A 26,174-nucleotide genomic window follows, 5' to 3' on the forward strand; every position below is an offset into this window, starting at 1 on the left:
GGCGGTGTGGACTTGTTGGGCCAAAGGGCCTGTTTCCACACTGTAGGGAATCTAATCTAATCCCTTATTTGCTAAAACCTGCATTGATACTTTCCCCATAACTTTCTGCCTATGACAGAAAGAACGTATTTGATTTATTTTGAGTTAATTTGTTTTGCTTATTCAGAAACATTATATGTATCACGACATCAAACAAAGATGGCATTGAACCACCTTCTATCTAGTTAATATTTATTGTCATGATCAAACAGTGTATTAGTTTGTGATTCAGGATGTCAACTTAAATTAGCAAAACAGGTTTTTATCTTTAGAGTTTGATGTTTCAAGTGACTCAGTTATTTCACACTCAGTTTCATTGTGCACACATACTTGGAAAAACAGTGGCGATCACCTTACAAATCCTTCTTTCCCATATGTCAAAAGGATAGTGGTACCTCATTATCAACAAAAGCTGATCACAGACCTGTAACTTCAGGTAAAGCAGAATAGCAATGTTGTGTTGTAACATTTGTTTCCTTTTTTCTTTTGGAGTAAGCAGAATTTAAGGCATATCACACTTTGGCTATCTTCATAATCTTTGATTCCCTTTAGTAATTAAAAATCTGTCTATCTCAGCCCTAAATATACTTAACCAAATCTTGACAGCTCTCTCTGGTAAAGAATTCCACAGATTGAGAGAAAAATGTCTCCTCATCTATGTTCCTGAGTTCATCCTATGTTCATTTTGGCCTCCCTTTTCCTTTTAATATATTTTCTAAAAACTTTTACTTTCCTTTTTTTTAAAAAATATTGTTTCCTTGTTTTCCCTTAGTTTAATTTTGTGCTTTAAAAAAAAAGTCATCATTTGTTGGTTTAAATTCCGGATTAAGGATTAAGTTCTAGCTATATTAGTTAGATTGTAATAGGAAGATGTTTCTGAAAGGTCTAGCAATAAAAGCCAGAGACCATAATATTAAAGTAAGCCATTTGGCCCGTTGAGCTTGTTCCACCATTCAATCACGGCTGATAAGTTCCTCAACCCCATTCTCCTGCTTTCTCCCTGTAACCCTTGATCCCCTTGATAATCTAGAACCTATCTCAGTCTTAAGTGTACTCCGCAACCTGGCCTCCACAGCCTTCTGTGGCAGTGAATTCCGTAGATTCACCAGCCTCTGGCTGAAGAAGTTTCTCCTTATCTCCATTCTAAAAGGTCTTCTCTTTACTCTAAGGGTGTGCCCTCAGGCCCTAGTCTCTCCTACCAATGGAAGCATCTTCCCAATATCCACTGTCCAGGCCATTCGGTATTCTGAAAGTTTCAGTTAGATCCCCCCCTCATCCTTCTAAACTCCAATGAGTACAGTCCCTGAATCCTCAAATGTTTCTCATATGTTAAGCTTTCCATTCCTGGGACCATTCTCATGAACCACCTCTGAACCCGCTCCAGGGCCAGTGCATCTTTCCTGAGATATGGGGCCCAAAACTGCGCACGATACTCCAAATATGGCCTGACCAGAGCCTTATAAAACCTCAGTAGTACATCCTCCTTTTTATATTTGAGTCCTTTCAAAATAAATCTGAACATGGTATTTTCCTTCCTGACTACTGACTCAAAACTGTAAGTTTACCTTGAGACAGTCCAGGACAAGAACTCCAAGTCTCTGCACTTCAGACCTCTGAATTTTCTCCCCATTTAGAAAATAGCCCATGCTTTTGTTCTTCTTACCAAAGTGCATGACCTCACACCTTCCCACACTGTACTCCATTTGTCAGTTCTTTGCCCACTGTCCTAACCTGTGCAAGTCCATCTGCAGCCTCACCACCACCTCAATACTGTCCCGCCACCTATCTTTGTACTATCTATAAACTTAGCCAGAATGCCCACAGTTCCTTCGTCTAGATCATTAATGTGTAAAGTGAAAAGTTGTGGCCCCAGCACGGACTCTTGTGGAATACCACTTGTCACTGGCTATCATCACAATAAACATGGCGTTTTATTATCTTTCCTGATGACTTGCTATACCTTCATACTACCTGACATGATTAATGCATGAGAGGATCCAGATCTGTCTCTATCTCAAGGCTATGCAATCTCACCATTTGGATAAGATGCTTCTTTTTTGTTCGTTCTGCTAAAATCCACAATTTTGCACTTTGCACCAGTTGCCAGACTTTTGCCCACTCACTTAACTTATCTACATTCATTTGTAGGCTTATGTCCTCTTCTCAACTTATTTTCTTTCTATCTTTGTGTCATCAACAAATATCTAACATTCTTTTGTCCCTTCATCCAAATTGTTATATAAATTGTAAAGAGTTGAAGCTCCAGCACTGACCTCTGTGACACATGACTCATGACACTCTGCCAGCCTGTAAAAGACCCATTTATTCTTATTCTCTGCTTCCTGTTTGCCAGCTATTCTTGTGTCCACGCGAATATGTTACGTCCAATATCGTGAGCTTTTATTTTCTGTAATAACTTTTGAAGTGGCATTTTACCAAATGCCTTCTGGGAATCTAAGTACAATACATCTACTCAGCCTTTATCAGCAAAGCATTACTTCTTCAAAGAGCTCCAATAAATTAGTTAAATATGATTTCCTTTGACAAAACTCTATCTGATTACTTTGAACTGATCCAAGTGCCCTGTTATAACTTCTGTAATAGCTTCAAACATTTTCTCTATGACAGGTATTAAGCTAACTGATCTGTAGTTTCCTGCTAATATTAATTTAATTAATAGAGGCATTCCACTACTCTTTCTTAGCTTTCTGTCCTTTCTAAATGCACATACCCTTCAATATTCAAATGTCAACCTGGGGCATCCTGCAGCCACATCTCAGTTATGCCCACTAGATCATACCTATTTATCTTAATTTGTACTACTAGTTCATCTGTTTTGTTTTTGATGTTACCTGTACTCAAATACAGTGCCTTAAATTTTGTCATCTTATAGTTTTTGTCCACTCTTGTCTTAACTGTTGATTAACTCTTACACCTGCATTCTCTCCTTTCTTGACCTTGCCTGTTTATCATTTCACTCATTAACGCCTTCCTCTGTTGCACTTTTCACGTTCTGATGTACCACAACTGCTCAGATTTGGGCCCCTTGCCCCCACAAAGACTGTTCAGTGGTCGTTCTTACCAGTACTGTCTTGTATGTGTCTGTAGTAGGCAGAGTTCACGTATGTTTTGTCCTCTTGTCGGTCCCCTTACCACCAGCAGTTATGTCCTTTCGAACTCAATCAGTCTGATCTGTACCACTCCGTGCCGAGTGCCCCATTGGGAGTACTTTTTGTCTTTGCCACCCTCGGTGCATCCTGCAAGTGGTGCTCAACATAGAGGAGTACCGAAGTACAACATATTAATCTGGGACAGAAGGTTTAAAAAAAACCTGAGTATCTTGTATGGCACTTTACATGATTTAAGGCTTTTACGAAACTCTACCCGCGTGATTAAGTGCTGTTCTGGCACTGTTGGGTGAAGTTTGTACTATCCTACACCTATGCTGAGGGCAAGGGAATTATTTATATGAAGAGTGAGGTGTAAAGATGTTGAGGACAGTTTTCCATCATGAATGTTTTATAATTTACATGTGCTAAGGGGAGTGATTTGCATTTACTGAATGAGTGAGACATAGGGGTTATTCTCTGCCTGTGCGTCATGTGTGATAGCTTTTGTTTAATCTAAATGACCCAACATTTCAACTAGCTGAATGCAATTTCTTCACTGATCTGTGTTCATCATTCAGCAGAGTGGATTACATTTGCAGACTGACTGTAAATCTGTATTGATGTCATTGTGGTGGTAATGACATTGCACAGAGGTTTGGTTTTTTTTGATTCATTAGTCTTGGTTTGTTTCAACACAACAGTATTGCCTCACAGTAAATCTGCACCTCGGAAAAGAGAAGGGGACAGAAGACCTGCTGAAAAAGGTACAAATCAAACATGCTTAAAATTTATCCAGTTGGTTTAAATCAACTTTATGCCAAAGAGAAATGTTATAAATCCCTTTATTCATTCACGGGATGAGGGCGTCGCTGGCTAGGCAGCATTTATTACCTATCTCTAATTGTCCAGAGGACTGTTAAGAGTCACCCACATTGCTGTGGGCCTGGAGTCAAATGATGCTGATATGTCAGTTGGTGCCAAATAAAACTTTGAGTCATTGGATTTCACAGAGGGCAGTAATCTGTATAGCATGTGGAGGCATTGGCCTAGTGGTATTATACTGCTGGACTTGTTAATCCAGAGATGCAGATAATATTCTGGGGACCCAGGTTCGAATCCCACAATGCCAGATGGTGGAATTTGGATTCAATAAAATATCTGGAATAAAGAATCTAATGAATCAGCCATGAATCCATTGTTGATTGTCAGGAAATCTGGTTCACTAATGTCCTTTAGGAAAGGAAACTGCCATCCTTACCGGGTTTGGCCTACATGTGACTCCAGACCCACAGCAATGTGGTTGACTTTCAACTGCTCTCTGGGCAATTAGGGATGGGAAATAAATGCGGCCTAGCCAGTGGTGCCCTCATCCTGTTAATGAATGGGGAAAAAAACTGCATCAAGACCTGCTAAAGAGAGTGTTGGAAAGTGGCACTCTCGTGGTCTAGTCAGACCTGACCGGGTAGTGTGCTGGAAGTCAAGCCCTGCTTCCTTGAATTTATCACAACAGTTAAAGAAGGCACAAAAACAACAAAGTTATGAAGAATGATCACTGGACCTGAAACATTAACTCTGCTTTCTCTCCACAAATGCTGCCAGACCTGCTGAATGTTTCCAGCAATTTCTACTTTTGTTTCTGATTTCCAGCATTAGTGTTTTTTTTTTCAGTCTTTTTTTGATTATAAACAACATTGATGTTATGGGTGGAGAGAAGAACTGGAAAGGCAGTCTAATGGTCTTTGTCCAAAGGATTAACAGAGATTATCCTTTTTGGCTTGTCAGTACTTGCAGTTTGTCGATTTCATTCTCCATCTCTCTGTGTTTTTCACTTCCTTACAGAGAGATAGAGCAACTGGTTCACAACTTATGTTTGACTTATTGGTTAAAGTCAACACCTTACAGCTATTGGTGAGGAAAGTTAAACTGACTTTCTTCACATTTTAGTGTTTTTTTTCACAATGGAGGGAAAGATAGCACTTTTCTTTCTGGAGATCTGAAGGCTTCTCCCTATCTTGTTCACTCCCACAAGCTGCTCAGCCATTTGAGGGCCAATCACATCATCTTGCAGGCAGCAGGCTTCAGTCATCAATAATTGGTCATCACTCCTCAAACGAATCAGCTACTTTCTAATAGCCAAATGTCATTTTGTACAGACTCCCTGACTCCAGCTCATCTGCAACAGAACTTGCCCCACTGGCTGAAAAAACAACAGTGTAAACAGCACCCACAGTGAATATTGGCAGCTCATTGTTAAAAAGTGTAGCAATCTCTTCCACAGTCTTGGATTTTTAAAACAGTCCTTCTCCCATGTCAGCTGCCAACTGAAAATACAGAAAAGTAAAAAGATACAATCTGTTCATCAGTGTCCTGCATGCATTTACAGGGCGATGTTAAAGCAAACATGATTAAGTGTGAATTGTGCAATATCTAAAGGAATTTTGCTTGATCCAACATTCTAATTTGTTCTCAAAAGACCTTCAAGTGTAATTTTCTAAAAGAGCATACGCAACCATACTGCACCGTATTAAGACCTGCACCATTTCCATTATTAAATGTTTAATAATTCCAACATGAGCATTTTGTAGAACGGGACTTCCCAAAGTGGGGGCTCGGGACCCCAAATTTTGGCAGCAGTGGCTGCTGTGGATGTCTGCATCTATTCCGCCCTCAACCACCCACCTCTCAGATTTTCACTCTCAAACTCTTGACTCCCCAACTATCATAGGCTTTCTCATTTGTCTCTCTCTCCAGAGCTGCTTCACCTTTCTCCCCTCCCACTCCATTATCTGCACAAACACACACGCTGTCCCTAGTCTCAGATCTCTCTAGGGGGTGTGACAGTCTTCAAGCTCAAAATGAAGTCTTTGAGAAAAAGTTTGGAAAGTTCAGTTGTTGGATTTACGTTTTCCTTTGGATTTAATGATTGCAGGTACAGAGTTTGTTTTCTGATGGAGTAGGAAAGAAAACAGAGATGCAGTAGCTTTGCAGAATAGGGGGTTCGGTGAAAGAATTGAGAAACAATGAGCATAAGGATCATGCAAACCTGCCATCTGGCTGAAGAGGAAAGCATCACCTGGTAAGGCAGTTGAGTTGTAGAGATGCACGTCCAGGATCAAGCAGGATGGGCACCTTTCTGTTGGCTTCATCCCACTTCTGTCAAAAACTATTCAAGGTTATTGGTGGTTAGTACCAACAGGAAGTCAGTTGTGTAATTGTTTTCTCAATATTACTCAGGGTAATTTTGTTTTGAAAGCAAAATAAGGCACATTAGATCGGAAATGTCAGCTTTCCTGCTCCTTAGCAGGACAAGAAGCATCAATGTTCATCCAGCTCTAACCTTGTTATCTAAGGCACATAATAATTGCTTTCACATAGTGATTTGTACTAATTTTGCATTTAATAAGTTGTGATTGCATCGTGTGGTATTTGGAATCTCATGTCAGTTTTGGAACCTCTTCAGTTGTTTAGTGGTGGGAGTCCAGGAGAGAGCTCGAGGGCAGCCTGGGATAGTAAGTTTTAATTATAAAAGTCTTACCTTGCGTGACTGCGGCCATCGGTTGTTCAGCGAAGGAGGAGTTCCAGAGCGGGTGCGAGTGGTTGGCTGGCTAATGGTTATCTTTCACCCAATAAATTTGGGAAGTAACTGATAACCGAGACACTCCACATGTAGTGTCTCCCATCCTTCCACCTCCTGTAACCTAGTAATAAAGACAAAGTTTTTTTTTCTCATCTCTTTGTTGTCTTTCGGGGAGGCCACCTGGACGCCTAATCCTCTGGGAGCGGTTTGGAAGGCAAAGCCAGAGTCCGTTTGAGTATATAACAGAGTAAACTTACTGGTGCAGAGAACACTTAAAGAGAGAATACTGCAAAACTAAAAAAAATCTAATTAATTTTAAATAATTAACTAAGAAGAGTTGGCAGGTCAGGTGATGTGTTGTAGCTGTATGATGTGGTAGCTAGCTGATCCCATTGAGAACAGCAGTGACCACATCTGCAGCAAGTGTTGGCTGTTTGAGGAGCTCCAGCTCAAAATTGATGAGCTGGAATCAGAATTCCAACCACTGTGGCACATCCAGGAGGGGGGAGAGATACCTGAATGCTGTATTCCAGGAGGCAGTCACACCTAGTAGATTAACTGATGTTAATTCAATCAGTGGCCAGGGACAGCAGTATGTGACTGTGAGTGAGGCAGGTAGAGGGACCCTGCAGACAGGAGCACAGGAGCCGCAGCCCTTGACATTGTCCCACAGGTATGAGGCACTTGCTCCCTGCGTGGATGAGGAACAGGGCTGCAGAGAGGATGAGTCAACTGATCAACCATTCAAGCGAGAGGGAGCTAAAAGACAGATTGTAGTTGTAGGGGATTCCATCATTGGGGGATAGACAGCACACTTTTCCAGCAGGCTAGAGAATCCCGCACGGTGTGTTGCCTGCCCGGTGCCAGGGTGCGAGACATCCCTAATCAGCTTGAGATGATACTAGAGAGGAAGGGGGAGGATCCAGTTGTTGTGATCCACGTAGGTACCAACAACATAGACAGGACTAGGAACAAGGACCTGTTTCGAGAATTATGAAAAGCTAGGAATGAAATTTAAAAACAGGTCTCCAAGGGTCATAATCTCTGGATTGCTGCCTGAGCCACGTGCACATTGGCATAGAGAGGTGAGGATCAGGGAAATAAACACATGGCCAAAAGAGTGGTGTGGGTACGAGGGTTTCCTTTTCATGGGACACTGGCATCAGTTCTGGGACAGGAGGGATCTATACCATTGGCATGGACTCCACCTGAACAGGGTCGGGTCCAGTGTTCTGGTAAATAGGGTGGTCAGTAGGATTTTAAACTAGTAAGTAGGGGGGAAGGGTGTATAACAATTAACGTAAGGCAAAGCAGTAGGTTAGCAGGTGACAAGCTTCATCTCCATTGAAAATTAGGAAAAAAGTTAAAGGGGAGGAGAACTCAAGAGTTGTTAGTAATGGAGGTAATAGGACCCGAAAAGAAGGTGCAAAAACTGGCATAAGGGCACTTTATCCAAATGTTCAGAGCATTTGAAACAAGGTGGATGAGTTGATGGCGCAAATCATGGCAAATGGGTATGATTTAGTGGCCATTACAGAAACGTGGTTTCAGGATGATCATGACTGGGAGTTAAATATCCAGGGGTATCAAACTGTTCAGAAGGACAGACAGGAAGGTAAGGGAGGTGGTGTTGCTCTCATTTATAAGGATGACGTCAGGGTGGTAGTGAGATGATATAGGCTCAACTGAACAAAAGGTTGAATTCATTTGTGTGGAAATTAGGAATAGCAGGGAGAAGAAGTCACAGATAGGTGTGGTCTATAGGCCACCAAATAGTGACACCTTGGTGGGGCAGGCAATAAAAATAGAAATAGCTAATGCATATTAAAATGGTACAGCAAATATCATGGGGGATTATGATTTACATATCGATTGGTCAAACCAGGTCGGTCATGGCAGCCTTGAGGAGGAGTTCGTAGAATGCATCCGTGATAACTTCTTTGAACAATATGTAATGGAACCTACGAGGGAGAAAGCTGTCCTAGATCTATCCTGTGTAATGAGACAGGAATAATTAATGATCTCACAGTTAGGGATTCACTTGGAAGGAGTGATCAGAGTATGGTTGAATTTAAAATACAGATGGAGTGTGAGAATGTACCAATGTCCTGTGCTTAAACAAAGGAGACTACGATGGGATGAGGGTGGAGTTAGGTAAGGTAAAATGGGAGGAAAAACTTTATGGTGGGTCAGTTGAGGAATGGTGGAGGACTTTCGAAGCGATTTTTCACACTGCTCAGCCGAAGTATATTCCAGTGATAGGGAAGAACTGTAGGAGAAGCAATAGTCAGCCATGAATGTCTAAGGAAATAAAGGAAAGTAGATTTAAAAAAAATACAAAAAAGCAAAGGTTAGTGGGAAACTAGTAGACTGGGAAATCTTTAAAGATCAACAACACAAAAAAGTTTTATAAAGAAAAGTAAGTTAGATTATGAGAGTAAACTAGCTCAAAGTATAAAAACAGGTAGCAAAAGTTTCTATAAATATGTAAATTGTAAAAGTGTGGCGAAGGTAAACGTTGGTCCTTTAGAGGATGAGAAGGCCAATTTAATAACTGGAAATGAGGAAATAGCTGAGGCATTAAACAGTTATTTTGTGTCGGTCTTCACAGTGGAAGACACAAATAACATGCTGAAAACTGATGGCAAGGTGAAAGCAGGTGAGGACCTGGAAGCTATCATTATCACTAAGGAGGCAGTGCTGGGCCAGCTAATGGGGCTAAAGGTAGACAAATCTCCTGGCCCTGATGAAATGATTCCCAGGGTACTAAAAGAGGTGATGGGGGAAGTAGCAAATGCGCTAGTAATTATGTACCAAAATTCACTGGACTCTGGGGTGGTTCCTGCAGATTGGAAAACAGCCAATATGACGCCACTGTTTAAAAAAGGAAGTAGACAAAAAGTAGGTAGCTATAGGCTAGGTTGCTTAACTTCGGTAGTAGGGAAAATGCTTGAAACCATCATTAAGGAAGAAATAGCAAGACATCTGGATATAAATCATCCCATTGGGAACACCCAATATGGGTTCATGAAGGGGAGGTCATTTTTAACTAATTTGGTGGAATTCTTTGAGGACGTTACTTGCATGTGGACAACGTAGAATCTGTGGATGTAGTGTATCTGGATTTCCAGAAGGCATTTGACAAGGTGTCACACCAAAGGCTGCTACATAAGATAAAGTTGCACGGTATTACAGGTAATGTATTTGGTATGGAGAGAGGATTAGTTGACTAGTAGAAAGCAGACAGTAGCTGTAAGTGGGTGTTTTTCTGGTTAGTGGCCAGTGGCTAGTGGTGTGCCTCAGGGAACAGTGTTGGGACCTGAATTGTTTACAATTTACATAGAAGATTTGGAGTTGGGGACTAAGTGTGATGTGTCAAAATTTGCAGATGACACTAAGGTGAGTGGTAGTGCAAAGTGTGCATAAGACACTGAAAGTCTGCAGAGGGATGTAGATAGTCTAAGTGAGTGGGCAAAGGTCTGGCAGGTGGAGTACAATGTTGATAAGTATGAGGTCCTCCATCTTGGTAGAAATAACAGGAAAATGGGCTATGTTTTAAATGGTAAAAAAGTTTCAGTACGCTACTGTGCAGAGGGACTTGGGTGTCCTTGTGCATGAATTGCTAAAAGTAGGATTGCAGGTGCAGCAGGTAATTAAAAAGGCAAATGGAATTTTGTCTGCCATTGATGGGGGAAATGGAGTTTAAAAACAGGGAGGCTATGCTTCAGCTGTATAGAGTCCTGGTGAGGCCACACCTGGAGTACTGTGTGCAGTTTCGGTCTTACTTGAGAAGTGATATACTAGCACTGGAGGGGGTGCAGAGGAGATTCAGTCGGTTGATTCCAGAGTTGAGAGGGTTGGATTATGAGGAGAGACTGAGTAGGCTGGGATTGTACTCATTGGATTCAGAAAAATGAGGGGAGATCTCATAGAAACAAATAATATTATGAAGGGAATAGATAAGGTGGAGGCAGGGAAGTTGTTTCCAGTAGGAGGTGAAACTAGGACTAAGGGGCTTAGCCTCAAAACCAAGGGAAACAAATGTAGAACTGAGGTCAGGAGGAACTTCTTCATCCAAAGTGTTGTGAATCAGTGGAATTCCCTGTCCAGTGAAGCAGTTGAAGCTACCTTGCTGAATGTGTATAAGGCAAGGCTGGATGATGTGCGGGTGGGTAAGTGAAGCTGAGCCTCAAAAAGATCAGCCATGATCTTATTGAATGGCGGGACAGGCTAGAGGGGCCGGATGGCCTACTCCTGCTCCTAGTTCTTATGTTTTTATGTCAAGTCCACGGAGACGATTTTGATAGTAAGTGTAGGAATTACCCTAACTTTTGATGATGGAGCTGTGCATTAATGTTCCAGATGGGCTAATGTTGAAATGGTGTTTAATTTATGATCCTGAGTACGAGAATATAATTCTGTTGAAAGGATTCTCAATACCAAGAGTGAAAGGTAACAAGGCAAGCAGGTGTTGGAAATTAATTAGTTTTACTAAAATGTATGCAGTGTGACCTTAACTGGCTTCATATGTAAATATTTAATTGATTGCATGGGTGATTTAAAAAAAAAAGTATGTATCAGCTCTTGCAGTGGTAGTGTCCCTACTTCCGTCCCTACTTCTGAACAAGGAAATCCAGCTACAGGCCCCACCTGCTCTAGAGGTCTGTCAGAACATCTCTGAACAGGTTGCTTAGAAAATACTGAAATATATGCTAGTGATAGATAATAGGTGAAAACTAACAGTGGTGATTTGGTGTTGAGGAGAAAATAAATTTTCAATTCTGGATGTAGAAAGAAAGAAAAGGAAAAAAACAAAATGTGCAGAGAACAGGTTGATCAAAAAATGTATGCAGGAGGTGCTGGAGGAACACAGCAGGTCAAGCAGCATCAGAGGAGTTGGAAAGTTGAAGTTTCGGGTTGGGATCAGTGCTCTGGTTCGAACTCCACTATGACGAATAGTGAAATTTGAAGAGTTCGTGGTTAGTTAAACTCAAACTCCCAACTGGAGAGTGTATGCTGGACTCTTTATTGAAAAGCATTGAACTTCTAGTGCTGGTCTGGAGCACCGTGTGTCTATTTTCTTGCATTTCCCTGTTGAATTCGATACCATTCTGCAGTTATTTGCTGCTTGCTGTTCTATTCTGCAATTGAGTTGCTGCTGTTCTACTGAGCTGACTATCTGCTTCTAGAAGACTGAGGCCTGGGAGGAAGGAAAAAGCCTGGACATCTGGTAAGCATCTCCCGTCCCCTCCCGTCCAGTCAGCTCCACTCCACTCCACGCTTCTTTGCCTGCTACCTACAGCTGTAGCTGTTCCTGCATGCAGCTTTTTACAACCGTGCTGGCGTTGCTGCTGTTTTGCACTCCCTACTCTGAACCAACTGCTTGCTGCTCAGAGTTGAGGTCTGTGAGGAGGAGAAGCTGAGGTCCTCTCCTGCTTGCTACCTATTGACAGAATCAGTACCTGCTGTAGACAATGTACTGCACCTGGTGACTGAGCTGTTTCTGCCATTGGTCTACCAGGCTGACCTGTTTCTAAGAGATTGAGGCCAGGGATGGGGAAGAAACCTCAACATCATCTAAAGGAAGATATAACTTTGGTCTCTTAAGGGGACATTAACATCAGCAGTTCCTTATATAGCTTTGGGACCCTCTCCATTAAGATCACTAGATGTTTCTCCAACCATTATTCTCGCAGAGCTTCCCCTTTGTTGTACAAGTAGTGGGCACAACTTTTTTTGGGAAACTTAAAATGACATCCACATTAGGATCAATGGTGAGGCCGAAGAGACGCTTCACAGGCTGTGGCCCTACTGCTACTGATTTTAAGAAAAAACACCTGGGGTGAAAATTTACATTCAACCCAGTGTTAGCATTGAGGAATGTATGGAAACTGCGGCTGATGTTGGCCCATTAATCATGGCTGCCAGTCATGACCACTACATATAAGATTTAAGGGAAGACTGTATTCTTCCTTGTTGAAGGAGGTTATGTATTTGGCCTTGGACAGGGGCCTAATGGTTGGCAGGATTTATTACCCAGTAGATCCTCGGAAGGCTGAAACCCAGAGGGTCATCCTATCTAATGCCCTAGCCCTCATGACAGCAAATTCCTTGTCCCTGATCTGCAATAGTTGGGGGAAGGATAGGCTGGGGGTATTAGCCTATCCCTCTTGGCCTGAAGGAAGCCACATTTAAATATATCACATGCCTGGCAGCATCAGTGGAGTTAATATTTTGAGTCAGGTATGACTCTTCTTCAGAACTAAAAGGTGTTGGAAAATGTTTCTTTTATACTTTTGACAGAAACTGAGGAGGAGCAAGGAGGCAGATGATGGAGAGACACAGTCTAAAAGACAAAGGGGGTCCTTAGTGTTGGTGAAAGAATAGATGTAAAATGGATGCAAATTAAGAAGTGAAGGGATGAGAATGGGTCCTTCTCACTGAGAGCAAAGTCAATAAATGACAAACAAGGCAAGGATATTTGGGGTTGGCGTGGGGGTGCGGTGGTGCGGTGAAAGAATGAAGAAAAATGGAGTTCAGATGTAATGCAGTCAATTTCTGAATTTATTGCGTTCAGTATTGAGACCTCAAGGCGGTAAAATGCCTAAAGCAGAACAATGCCTAAAGCTTGCATTGTGCTTTGAGGACATCGCAGCAAGCCTGGGGTATAATTGTTAACAAGCGTTAGGTGGTTTATTGAAATAGAAAACAACTGGGTGGTTTGGATCATTCCTGCAGACAAGCAGAGGTGTCCTGCATAGCAGTCACTCAATCTGCATTTGGTCTCGTCGATGTAAGGGAGACAGCATTATGAGCGCAGTCACATTGTCTTAAGGCTGTTGAGTTCTTTTGAATTTGCTCAGTTTGGTTTTGTCTTTACAAAGAGTATTAAAATGTAAATGTGGGTCTAGTGGCACGGTGGTAGTGTCCCCATCTCTGGGCTAGCAGATCCAGGTTCGAATTCCACTTGCCACAGAGGTGTCATGTGTGAACTGTTTAATTTAAAAACAATTATTAAAATGTATGGAAAGAAAATCTAGCCAGGAGGAGAACTAAGTACTTGAACGGAAAAGCAAACTGTGTAGGTGTGGACTAAAGCAGTAGTTTCCAAGTTTATTAATCTGTGTACATGGTTCACAAATAAACTCAAGTCACATGCAGAGAGGTATTGCATTTGGCTTGGGTAAAGTTGAGGGAATGTCTAATAAATGGAGTCACAGAAAAGTGTGGAGGAATGGAGGGATCTTGAAAGCAAGACAGGTAGATACGGTGGTTTGAAAAAAAGCACACGGGATACCTTCTGGTCCCAGCATATTACAGGAAAGTTGTGATCACATACCAATGGGGACAGAGGCAATTTACAAGAATGTTTCTAGGAGTGGTAAATCTGAATTAAGCTTGGGTAAGTTGGGGTCATCTTTGGTTCAAAAGAGGGAGAAGATTTGAGTGTGTGAAAATAGAGGCGCTTAGATTAAATCGACAAGCAGGATCTGGTTTCCTTAGAGTCAGTAATTGAAAATAGATTTAAAACAGTTGGCTGAAGGATTAGACCGCAGTTGATGGATTTTTTTTCACCCAGAGGACCGTTGAGGTTTGCTGACTGTTTGAAAAAGAAGCGTTAAAGGAATAAATTGTCATCGAGTTTGAAAATACTTGGATATCTACTTGAATGCCATAATACAAAGCAATGGACTTACTGTGGAAAGTGGGACTAGCCTGGACAGTTCTTGTACAGAAGGCACAGGCACAGAAATGATAGGTGAATAGCATCTTCTGTGTCATAGACTTTCTATTCTCTATGCTGAATTATTGGGCATGGAATTTTCCTGCACGGGCTTTGTTCCAGAATATGGTATTTGCCAAGTCCTAATTTGCACAGAAAAATTGAGCCTTTTTTTTGGAAAAGAAATGTCATTGCTGAATGTTTAAAGTCTGATTACTATGGTTTGCAGTTCCCCTTGTTCAAAATAGCAATGGTTTTACAGTCATTTGCAGCACTGAAGGCTTTGAATTATTTTAGTCAGCATTTAAGTTGCCAGTACAGGTGTGTTTCAGTGCTCAGATACCCCTCACTCTGAGCTCCTGCAATGGCCCCGGTATTCAAATGCCCCAGGCTTTGGGATATGGATTGTGATCTTAGTGGTGGTATATTCCACACATTGGTACTGGCTTACTGAACCTCGTGCAAAGGTGAAATTTCAGCAACTGTTCATTTAAACAGTCAGTGATTTTTTTTTTTTCCTTTTTCTTCCTCCACAGACACCACAGATGCCTCAAAGAAGAAAATGGCCGTGATTATGGTGCTTGTAGTCATGGTTTGTTTAACAACATTCCTCCTTGTGCGGAGCAAATCACCGCCTATGACTATGGAGGAAGCGACGACACTGACAGTATTTTTAAACCAATTTGATCAGGTTCAAGCCCTCTTTAATGGTCAGCAGTCAGTGCTGTGGAGGAGAAGTAAGATTACCCTGCGCAACCACATCAATCTGACCCAGCACATGAAACCTGCCATCCTAATGTTTGCAGCTGCATGGGATGGACAGCAGACCATGAGGTGCCTCGCTAACCGGATTGCTGGAGCTTACACCTCAGCCCTCAATGCCACTTCCACAGTGAAAATTGATGCTTCGGATAGAAGCAGGCAGAACAGTGATGCTGTGAAGCTAGAGGTGGACACGTTGCTCTCATCTGCATTTGACAAAGGCAGCAGAGCAGCGGTGGTTCACCATTTCCAAGACCTGCCCCCACCCTCCACCCTGATATTCTACAAGTATTGTGACCACGAGAATGCGGCTTACAAAGACGTCGCCCTGCTTATCACTGTCCTGCTGGATGAGGAGCAGTTGCCAGCGGATGTTAGCTTGGGAGCCCTGGAAGTGAAAGTCCGTGATTTTTTGAAGCAGAAGTTTGCTGCCTCTCAAGGCAAAGAGGGAATGGATACGGACAAGCTGAGTGGACTGTGGAGTCGCATTGCACACGTCGTGCTCCCAGTGGTGCCAGTGCGTGAGATCGAAGAGAGGGGCTGCAAAGAAGACAGGCAGTGATCTGGGGAAGGGGTGAAGTTCAGCCACTTGCACTAATTCACTCTGTCTTCCCTGCATCCCCCACACTGTTATACTTAACTGTCCTAAGTGTGTTTTTCCAGCCTCCTTGAATAATAATTAACAGGTGAATGATACCCTGATTTAAGATATGATCTTTCACCTACGGAGAAGGACAAATCTTTTATTTGTCAATTGACCTCGTCTGTGGTATTCTGCAAATCTAACGTACCAGCAAAATATTTTTAAAATGTAAAATGAAATTTTATTAAAATATAGATGCCTGGATAGCTTGGGAGACACCGTGTTGATCATCTCTCTTCCCCTTTTGTTTCTTAACATGCTGTTTAGCCTGAAGTGCTGTTAGCTGAACTCGGATGGTTTCTCAGTGGCATCCTTATGTGGAAGCCTTGACCTTATGATGGACAGCGTACTTTTTTTTTGTTTCATCACCCAAGTTTCATTGAGGCACAGATTCCAGTTGCCATGATGCATAACTGTATTTCGCAGCGTTAAATCATTATCCATGCTGTCACCCTCAGATGTGCTCCTGACCTTGGCTGTGTTGCCAAGATGATAGTAACCTGATTGAGTCAGGCATTTAGGGTGAATTTAGTACTGATTGCCAGTGAGGTGACCGATTTGGCACTCTGTGGGGGATTTGGAGTCGGCCAGCCACTTTGGCTCAGCAACATGATTGCAGCAGAAAAGGACACCCAGACTTTTGGGGGAGTTCTCCCCTGCCACTGGCAGCAGAAATAACATTACTGTACATTTGTTTGGCTCCAATTTGAAGCGTGGCACTGGGTCAGATTAACTTGGATCCCAGATGTACTTGGAGCTGCTCAGCAACTACTGCCATTTAAACTGCTGTCGGTTCAGGTGTACAAACGCCTGAAGGGAAATATATAACACTGCCCAACTATAACGCTGATGCCATTGATTTGCCATTTTTACTGAGGAAAGGCAGTTTTCTGTTTTCTTGAAACTAAAGGCTGTGCAAATCAAGCAAACCCTGAAAGATGTTTTTGATTACCCATGATGATTCTTATTCCAGGGCAGAGAGCTGTTGTCTTTGAACCAAATCTTGAGCCCATTTTGGTTTTTGGTTGTCATGTGACCTTTGATCACTCAAATGCATGTTCTGTTTGGGCTGGGTTGAAGAGACTGGGAAAGATTTTTACTTCTGAACCATACTAATCAGTGATACAATCCAGAGACAATCTGTGATTGAATCGGTACTCTACAGAAAGGTGGTAGCTTTACAGATTGTTTTGTGGATTCTGCTGCACTGTGATTGTCTTTCTTTGTTTGGTCTTGTTTTATGTTGTGTCAGAGCCAGCATGGAGGAGTTGCTTTTTTTCTATTCCAGCTAAACATTCTGATCAACCAGTCACTGGGAAAAAAAAATTGTCAGTAGCAGTGCTAAAGATAAAATCTGCGCAACTTATTTAACATGTTTAGTGGTTACAGGAAGCTGAACAGATCTGAACTGATGAAATCAGATGAAAACATACTGGCTGTACTTCTCAATTTAGGAAAAGTGTCTGTTGCAACACTTTTCTGGTAACTTTGTCCCTCAAATTCAACAGCTCCTGTCTAAGCTCTCCTGTACAATTAAGAATGACTCTCTGTTTAGGAAAAAAATACTGAACAGGAGTGTGTTTCTCTAGAAATACAATTATGGGTGAGTAGTAAAGCCTCTTGGACTTTAATCTCTTAATGGCAATAACATGCAATAGAGTAAGTAGTGTGCAGGGGAAGCCTGATATTGTGGCGCAGTGCCAACATTAGAATATTATGCTGTCAGAGTTCCCAAAAAAATACCCGAGAAATCACATTTCCATACTGTATTTAGGATTAAGGAAAGGTTTTATCATAGTGATCCTTTCAGTTTTAATTCTGGCCAGAATAGTGGGAACTAGTGATGGTTATTCATAGGGGAGATTAACTTGACCTCTGTTCGTAAGTGCCCAATATTAACACTTAGACTACAGTGAGCGAGCCAATCCTGTGGGATGTTTCATGTGATTATAGGCTTTGCTACGTATTCTGTTTCTTGCTGTCAAGCCTTTTTTCTACAGTAGAACAGAAGCTAAATCAATGCAACTTCCTTAACTGTGCAAGGGCATTTGAGACATTTACTTCATATGGCCTTGTGGGTACAGGTATTGGGGCTGTAGCTGACTGTGAGAGCTGTGTTCATCATGCAATACCTGTTGAGTGCTACTGTGGTACTTCTTGGATGTGTACCTTTTATAATAGCTCAATTTTTAAAAATACTTTAAAAATACTGAAAGTCAAAGCACAAAAGGTATAAACACATTTATCGCATGTAGTTTCAGTTGTACTTTGCATTTGATCCAGGAACGTCACAGATATGTGCAGCCTGCCAGTGAGTGCCTGAAAAAGAAAAGTGGATTTAACTGATTTTCTCCTGAAATGTTCTCGTTCAGAAAAGCTGTGATATTGCATACGTTTCAACAGTGGCAGCGCTTCAAATATACCTCAAAAACCTGTGTATTACTTTAGGGTGTCCAGAACTCATGAAAGACACTACACAAATGCAAATTCTTCTTTAATTGATTTAAGAACTTAGCATTTCTGATATTACCTGTTTACAGTAATGTACAAGTTAATAACTTGACTGCTCTGATTATGCAAGTTTTTTAAAACTTTTGACTTTCACATTTCTACTGTGTCTCAATCAGGTTTATTTATGATTTTGTCTTGTTAGAGTTTCTTTTATGCTGTGAAGGAAAATAAAAATTGTATATTTTTAAAAATAATTTTTCTACATAAATTCTGGCCTGTGAGCTTGTCTGCTGTAACTTTTATTCCATTATTTACCTTGTTTAATAAATGTGCAGCCAGTTTCAGGCCACTGCAGACCTTTTTTTTTAAAGGATACCACCTGGAGATGAGAAATGGCAGAGCATCATAAGAAAACATAATAACCATCACTATCATCATTGTCCAAGTTTAGGGCATCTGTCACTGTTCCTTTGTTGTGACTGAATCGAATTCCTGGGGTTGCTGACCTGGGGCTAACTTTATCACGTGGACTACCTGTCAATTAACTTTAGGATATGAGTTTTAATAATGGCTTCTCCTGAGAAAGACTACCCTGAAATTTCTCCCAGTGCAGTACTGAGAAGATTTGAATACTCTGTGTCTTTGATTTCCCCCTTATAAATTGAATTTCTAGCTGGGGAAAATAATCCGTTTTTGTGCCATTGTTTTGAACTCAACGCAATTTGTTCATCAGCTCAGATAAGACAATAAATATGAAAAGGAGGAAGTCATTTGGCCCGTCAAGCTTGCTCTACCATTCAGTAGGAATGGTATACCTCAATAGGTTAATCTGATATTCCTCGTCCATTTTACAGCCGTTTCCCTGTAACTCTTGATTCCGCTTGTGATCAAGAATCCATCTAGCTCAGCCTTAAATACGCACAAGAACTCTGCTGCCACAGCTCCCTGCCAATGAGTTCCAAAGGCTCTCAAACCTCAGAGGAAATCCCTCCTCATCTCTGTCATAAATTAGCACCCCTTTGGTCATAGTCTGTCCCATGAAGCAATCAGTATTTATCCTGTCAAGACCTGTAAGAATCCTTTATGTTTCAATGAGATCACCTCTCAATCTTCTAAAGTATAGTGAATAAAGTCACACCCTACTGAGCTTTGCTCATAAGACATACCGGGTATCATCATAGTGAACCTTTTTTGAAATGCCTCTAATGAAATGATATGTTTCCTTAAAAACTGCTCACAGTACTCCAGGTGCGGTCCTACCAGCACAGTTGCAGGAAGACATCCCCACTCTTATGCTGCAAACCCCTTTGAATAAAGGGTAATTTCCATTAGCCTTGTTGATAACCTGCTGCAGCTGTGAGCTAGCTTTCTGTGTTTTGTGCATAAGTCCTCTTGTGTTGGATTTTTTTCTCAAATAATATTCTATTCTTTTGCTCTTCCTCCCTAACTGACCAACTTTGCATTTTCCCACATTGTACTCCATTGCCAACTTCTTACTGACTTAGGTTAACCTATCAATTAATCTCGATAAACTGTTTCCATCCTTTTCACAGCCTGCCTTTTCACCAACTTTAGTATCATCTGCAAGTTTGGCTACAGTACATTAACTTCCTCTAAGTCATTAATATTAATTGTAAACAGTTGCAGTCCCAGCACTGATCCCTCAAGAAGCCCACTGGTCACTTGTCAACCTGAAAAATCGCCGTTTACTGTTTCCTGCACTTGAGCTAATTCTTTATCCATGCCAATATACTATCTCTAACACAGTGGCCTCGTGCAACTTAACTTTTTGTGAAGTACCTTGTCGAACACTGGGAAGTCCAAATACAACATGTCAGGTTCCTTTCTATCAACTCTGATTGAGTCTTCCTCAAAAACTCTAATAAACTAGGCAGGCATGATTTCCCTTTTATGAAGCCATGCTGATTCTGCTTGATTGGATTATGATAAAAGCAGAAAATACTGGAAATGCTCAACAGGTCTGAAAATATGGACATGACCTTTCATTAACCTAAAACATTAACTTTGTTTTCTGACAGGTACTGCCTGACCCAGTATTTCCAGCATTTTGTGTTTTCATTTTCAGATCCAGCATCCACTGTTTAATGATTATAAATTTCTGATAACAACTTGTGGCACCCTACATGATCTCCAAGCTGACTTTCCACCATCTTATCCTCTCCATCAGCATCCCTTCTCGCCTGGCTTCACTATTGTCCCTGTCTCCATCTATCTGTTGCTGAAACTAAGTCATTCCTTAAGCCCCTACATTGTTCCTTATCTTCTTGCTGATCCAAAGCTCAGCCTCTTGTATCATAAGATGCATTAATTTCCCCTTTCCAACATCCAAAGTCCCACCACAGAACTTGACTACATAACTTAATAAGCTGCTACTGAAATATCAATGCAGTGGTGAGAGTCTGCTATCTTGTCAGCAGGGTTGGCTTTTGAATTATAGGTTAAATAAGAAATAGAAGCAGGAGTAGGCTATCTGCCCCTTCGAGCCTGCTCTGCCATTCAATAAGATAATGGCTGATCTTTTTGTGGACTCAGATCCACTTACCTATGCTCTCACCGTATCTCTTAATTCCTTTATTGTTAACAAAAAACTACCTTAGCTTTAAAAACATTTCCTGAAGTAGAGTCAACTACTTCACTGGGCAAGGAATTCCATAGATCAACAACCCTCTGGGTGAAGATGTTCCTTTTCAATTAACCCCTAAATCTGCTCCCTCTCATCTTACGGCTATGCCCTCTTGTCCTAACTTCATCTGCCAGTGGAAACATCCTCTCTACTTCTATCTTATCTAGTCCCTTCATAAGTTTATATGTTTCTATAAGATTCCCCCTTCAGTCTTCTGAATTCCAATGAATGTAATCGCAATCTACTCAGAAACTCCTCATAAGCCAACCTCCTTGACTCTGGAATCAACCTAGTGAACCTCCTGTGCACCCCCTTCAGTGCCAGTACATCTTTTCTCAAGTAAGGAGACCAAAACTCTACACACTACTCCAGGAGTGGCCTCACCAGCATCTTGTACAGCTGCAACATAACCTCTCTGCTTTTAAACTCAATCTCTTTAGCAATGAAGGACAAAACTCCATTTGCCTTCCTAATTACTTTTTGTACCTGCAGACCAACCTTCTGTGATTCATGCATAAGGACACCCAGGTCCCTCTGCACAGCAGCATGCTGCAATTTTTTTTACCATTCAAATAATAATCTTTTTACTGTTACTCCTACCGAAATGTATGACTTCGCATTTATTTACATTCTATTCCATCTGCCAGACCTTTGCCTACTCACTCAATGTATCTATTTTCCTCTGCAAAGTTTCACAATCCTCTGCACGCTTTGCTTTGTCAATCATCTTGGTGTCATCTGCAAACTTTGACACCCTACACATGGTCCCCAGCTCCAAATCATCTATATAAATTGTAAATAATTGCAGTCCCAACACCGATCCCTGAGGCACACCACTAGTCGCTGATTGCCAGCTAGAATAGCACTCATTTATCCCCACTCTTTGCTTCCTGTTGGTCAGCCAATCCTCTATCCATGCTAATACTTTACCCCTGACACCATGCATCCTTATCTTATGCAACAGCCTCTTCTGCGGCACCTTGTCGAAGGCCTTTTGAAAATCTAGGTACACTACATCCACTGGGTCCCCATTGTTCACCTTGCTCGTAATGTCTTCATAGAATTCTGAAAGATTTGTCAAGCATGACCTGCCCTTCATGAACCCATGCTGTGTCTGCCCCAAGGGACAATTTCTATCGCGATGCCTTGCTATTTCTTCCTTGATAATAGACTCAAGCATCTTCCCCACTACACAGGTTAAGCTAACCAGTCTATAATTCCCCATCTTTTGTCTACTTACCTTTTTAAACAGTGGTATCACGTTTGCTGTTTTCCAATCTGCTGGGACTGCCCCAGAGTCCAGTGAATTTTGGAAAATTACCAGCAGTGCACTGCTATTTCTCCTGCCATCTCTTTTAGTACCCTGGGATGCATTCCATCAGGGCCAGGAGACTTATCAATCCTTCGCTCCATTAGCTTGCCTAACACTACCTTTTCCATAATAATGATTGTTTCCAGGTCCTCACCTACCTTCATCTCTTTGTCAATTACTGGCATGTTATTAGTGTCCTCCACTGTGAAGACTGATACAAAATACCTTGTTCAATGCCTCAGCCATTTCATCATATCCCATAACTAAATTCCCCTTCTCATCCTCTAAAGGGCCAATGTTTACTTTAGCCACTCTTTTTCATTTTATGTATTTATAGAAACTTTTGCTATCTATCTTTATGTTCTGTGCTAGTTTTTTCTCATGTTCTATCTTACTTTTCTTTATGGCTCTTTTTGTGGCTTTCTGTTGACCTTAAAGTTTTCCCAATCTTCTAGTTTCATGCTGTTTTTGGCTGCTTTGCATGCCTTCTCTTTCAATTTGATAGCCTCCCTTATTTCCTTAGAAAGCCATGGAGGATTACTCCTTTTCTTACAGTCCTTCCTTTTCATTGGAATGTACTTTTGCTGAGCACTTTGAAAGTCCTCCACTGCTTGACAACTGTCCCACCATAAAATCTTTGTTTCCAGTCTACTTTAGCCAATTCCTCCCTCATTCTATTGTAGTCCCCTTGTTCAAGCACAGGACTCTGGTTTTGGATTTTATCTTCACATTCTCCATCTGTATTCTAAATTCAACCATACTGTAATCAGTCCTTCCAAGAGGAACTCTAACTATGAAGTGACTAATTATTCATGTCTCATTACACAGGACCAGATCTAGGATAGCTTGCTCCCTTGTCGGTTCCATTACATACTGTTCCAGAAAACTATCATGGATGAACTCAATGAACTCCTCCTCAAGGCTACCCTGACCGAGCTGGTTTGACCAATCTACATGAAGATTAAAATCCCCCATGATAATTGCCATACCATTTTTACCGGCATTAGTTATTTCTTTGTTTATTACCTGCCCCAATGTGATATTATTTGGTGGCCTATAGGCTACGCCAATCAGTGACTTTTTCCTCTTAAAATTTCTAATTTCCACCTAAATGGATTCAATCTCTTTCTCCGTGGAATCTATATCATCTTTCAGTACCGCCCTGATGTCACCCTTGAATATCAGAGCTACACCACCTCCCTTACCTTCCTGTCTGCCCTTTCGAATAGTCTGGTACCCCTGGATATTTAACTCCCAGTCGTGACCATCCTGTGACCATGTCTCCGTAATGGCTACCAAATCATAAATGTGTTGAGTTGGATGGATAGCGATAATGCTTTTGCACTGCGAAGCGAGAGAATTTACCATGTTGTGGCTAATCATACTTCCATTTACCATTACCACTGAACATAAATGAGAAGCTTTTGTCTCTAACCGTTTGATGGGACTTTGTAGTATGCAAACTGCCTTCATTTGTCCATTCCTAGCCTATGTTCTTAATTACAATTTCCTGGATCTGTAAAAAGTAAGTACATCAGTACCTAGTTAATTCATTTTTTATTCAAAGATAAAATGATTTTAATGTAAAGGATGTCAAATATAGTATTGCACACTTTCTCTACAAAGAATCTGACCAGTGTTTAAAATGATTGGGAAAGGCTAGATTGCGACATGTCCAATATAATTTTTGTTGCCAAGTTTTGAACAATATATTGTTCAATGGCATTCCTTGTCAACCCAAATCCTATTATATTAATTTACCCTCACATTGTAATCTAGGCAAATTCAAATAACAGTAGTGGCAAGATTTCTGCTGTACAAGTGCTAGTTCTTTCTTTCAAATGCACATGTTCTTTCAGCAAAAATGCTTGAATGTTAACCAGTTTTATTTTGCCTACTATGTATGCTTTGAGAAAGAAAGATGGGAAAAGATTGCATAATACTGGTACAACTAAGGGTAACCATCCTTGGGGTTTGTATCTTTTTGTGATTGTTTATGCTTCTGCTGCTGTTAACTTCAATAGAATAATGTATCTGCAGCAATAACCTGCGCCTCTGCAGACCTTCAACATCATAAAAAATCCCAAGGTGTTTCCAGGAAGAGCATTTAATGCCTGCGCATCTAAGATGATATTAGGATGGAAGTTTGGTTAAAGATAGGGGGTTTTAGATATTACCTGAAAGTAGGTAAAGAGAGGTGGAGAAGCAAAGTGTTAAGTAGGTAATTCCAGAATAAAGGGACAGCCACTTATGACTGATTTAAGGAGCCATTTCTTCGCAGGGTGAATCTTTGAATTCTTACCTGACAGTTTATTGGATATTCAATCAGTGAGCATATTCAATTAAGAAATGGATAGATGTTTAGATACCAAAGGATAAAAGGATACTGGGACAAGGCAGGAAGGTACTGCTGAGGTAGAAAATCCACTGTGATCATGTTGAATGGTAGAATAAGTTTGAATGAGCTGTCACTCCCAGGAGGCAATGTCTGCAAAGTGAGCAAGGGATCAGTTGTAGGAATGTAGAGATGCAGGAGGGTTTTGGGTTTGTTGAAGGTTATAAAGGTGGAGAGTGCAGGACATGGAACGATTTAAAAGTGAGTTGTTGCTGCACTTCAGCCAGTATAGGTCGTCACAGGCAGGACCCAGTGGGAGTTAGGAAGTGGGCAATAGAGTTTTGGATGTACTTAAGCTTATGGACCTACTTGATTGACATTTTAATGGCTTGGCCAATGTCTATGAGCAGGTGCATCTTAACATTGTACTTTTTTGTTGACTTTGGGTGACAAATCAATGAGCGCAACCTGTTCTCATTGGAGCAGTGGTGTGCATGAGCTGATTAAACTGATGATGTACGTCATACTTAAAAGTAACCGCCAGATGGTGCAAGTGAGTAATAATTCTCTGAATCTGTCACTTTTTGAACATTGCTTTTCTTTATATTTCGTTTACATAATATAAAGCGCGTGCATAGTATTTTTGTTTTGCAATTTGTTTAGCATTTGCCAAGCTGTCCACGGAGATGGTATGGCATTATTGTAGGGTCTATCGGGTGCATCATTAACACTTGGGAGTCTGAAAATAGCTTATTCCATCAAGCAGCCAGTAATTTGTAGACACTAAGGAGACAGAAGCCAAAGTCTATAGGTGCAAAGCTGGAAAAGCACAGCAGGTCAGACAGCAGCAGAAGAGCAGGAAAGTCAGTATTTCAGGCTGAAACAAACCCTTTGTCAGCCAGTAGTGATTTTTCTTGAGTTTTGCATTTAACCACTTTGAGTAAAGAAATGTAGATGATGTTTCTGTTTTCTCCAGCAAAATGCATCACCTTAAATTATTTACGTCCAGCCCACACATCTTTTGAATGTCTTGTGAAAATCTTGCATTCTTACTCAGTGTTAACTCTGTCTCAAAGTTAGGTACATTTTGCCAATTTTTGTAATAATTTATTCCAAAGTCTTACCTCTCAATTTAAATTAATGAATACTGTAATCCCAGCATTGATGCTTCTGGAATATTTTTCTCCTTTCCTCTTTTACCTTTGCTTTATAATCTTCTGCCATTTTAGGTCAAGAGTCATGAACCTACCCTGAATTATCTTCACAAATGGCTTTTCAGAATGCAAATAGATGATGTTGATATAAAAATCTGACACTGCTTCATACCAGATGTTATTCATTCCAACTTTTTTCAAGTACCCAATCCTACCCAATAGTGATGATTTTTTTCTAGCTTGTTTTCCATAACAATGAAATTTGTGCAATTTCTCGTAAAAATAGACGTAAGCACAGGGATATTTTTAAAATCAGACCAGTATATTACCTAATTTAAAAATAATATGATATGGATATAATATATAGCCCAACCCTAACTTCTAACAGTGATAAGGAATTAAAATGAATTGAATTGATTAAAAT

At 41.0% G+C, this 26,174-nt stretch overlaps 1 protein-coding gene across 7 annotated transcripts in view; it reads left to right on the top strand.

Annotated features, from left to right (window-relative positions):
• The window catches only part of LOC125456296 (torsin-1A-interacting protein 2-like), an 82,728-nt gene extending 64,192 nt beyond the window's left edge, over positions 1–18,536 (top strand). For 3 of the 7 annotated variants that reach the window (XM_059647753.1, XM_059647759.1, XM_059647758.1), the window contains 2 exons: positions 3,851–3,913; positions 14,986–18,535. In XM_059647753.1, the coding sequence (XP_059503736.1) occupies positions 3,851–3,913; positions 14,986–15,773 (851 nt within the window). In that variant the 3' untranslated portion in view covers positions 15,774–18,535. Of the gene's footprint in view, positions 1–3,850; positions 3,914–14,985 lie in introns of all 7 variants that reach the window. The other 4 variants (XM_059647752.1, XM_059647755.1, XM_059647757.1 and 1 more) reach the window with 2 other exon arrangements.
• Positions 18,537–26,174: the final 7,638 nt, after the last annotated feature.

The sequence above is a fragment of the Stegostoma tigrinum genome, chromosome 8, assembly GCF_030684315.1.
Source record: "Stegostoma tigrinum isolate sSteTig4 chromosome 8, sSteTig4.hap1, whole genome shotgun sequence".
In the NCBI taxonomy this organism is placed as follows: domain Eukaryota; kingdom Metazoa; phylum Chordata; class Chondrichthyes; order Orectolobiformes; family Stegostomatidae; genus Stegostoma; species Stegostoma tigrinum.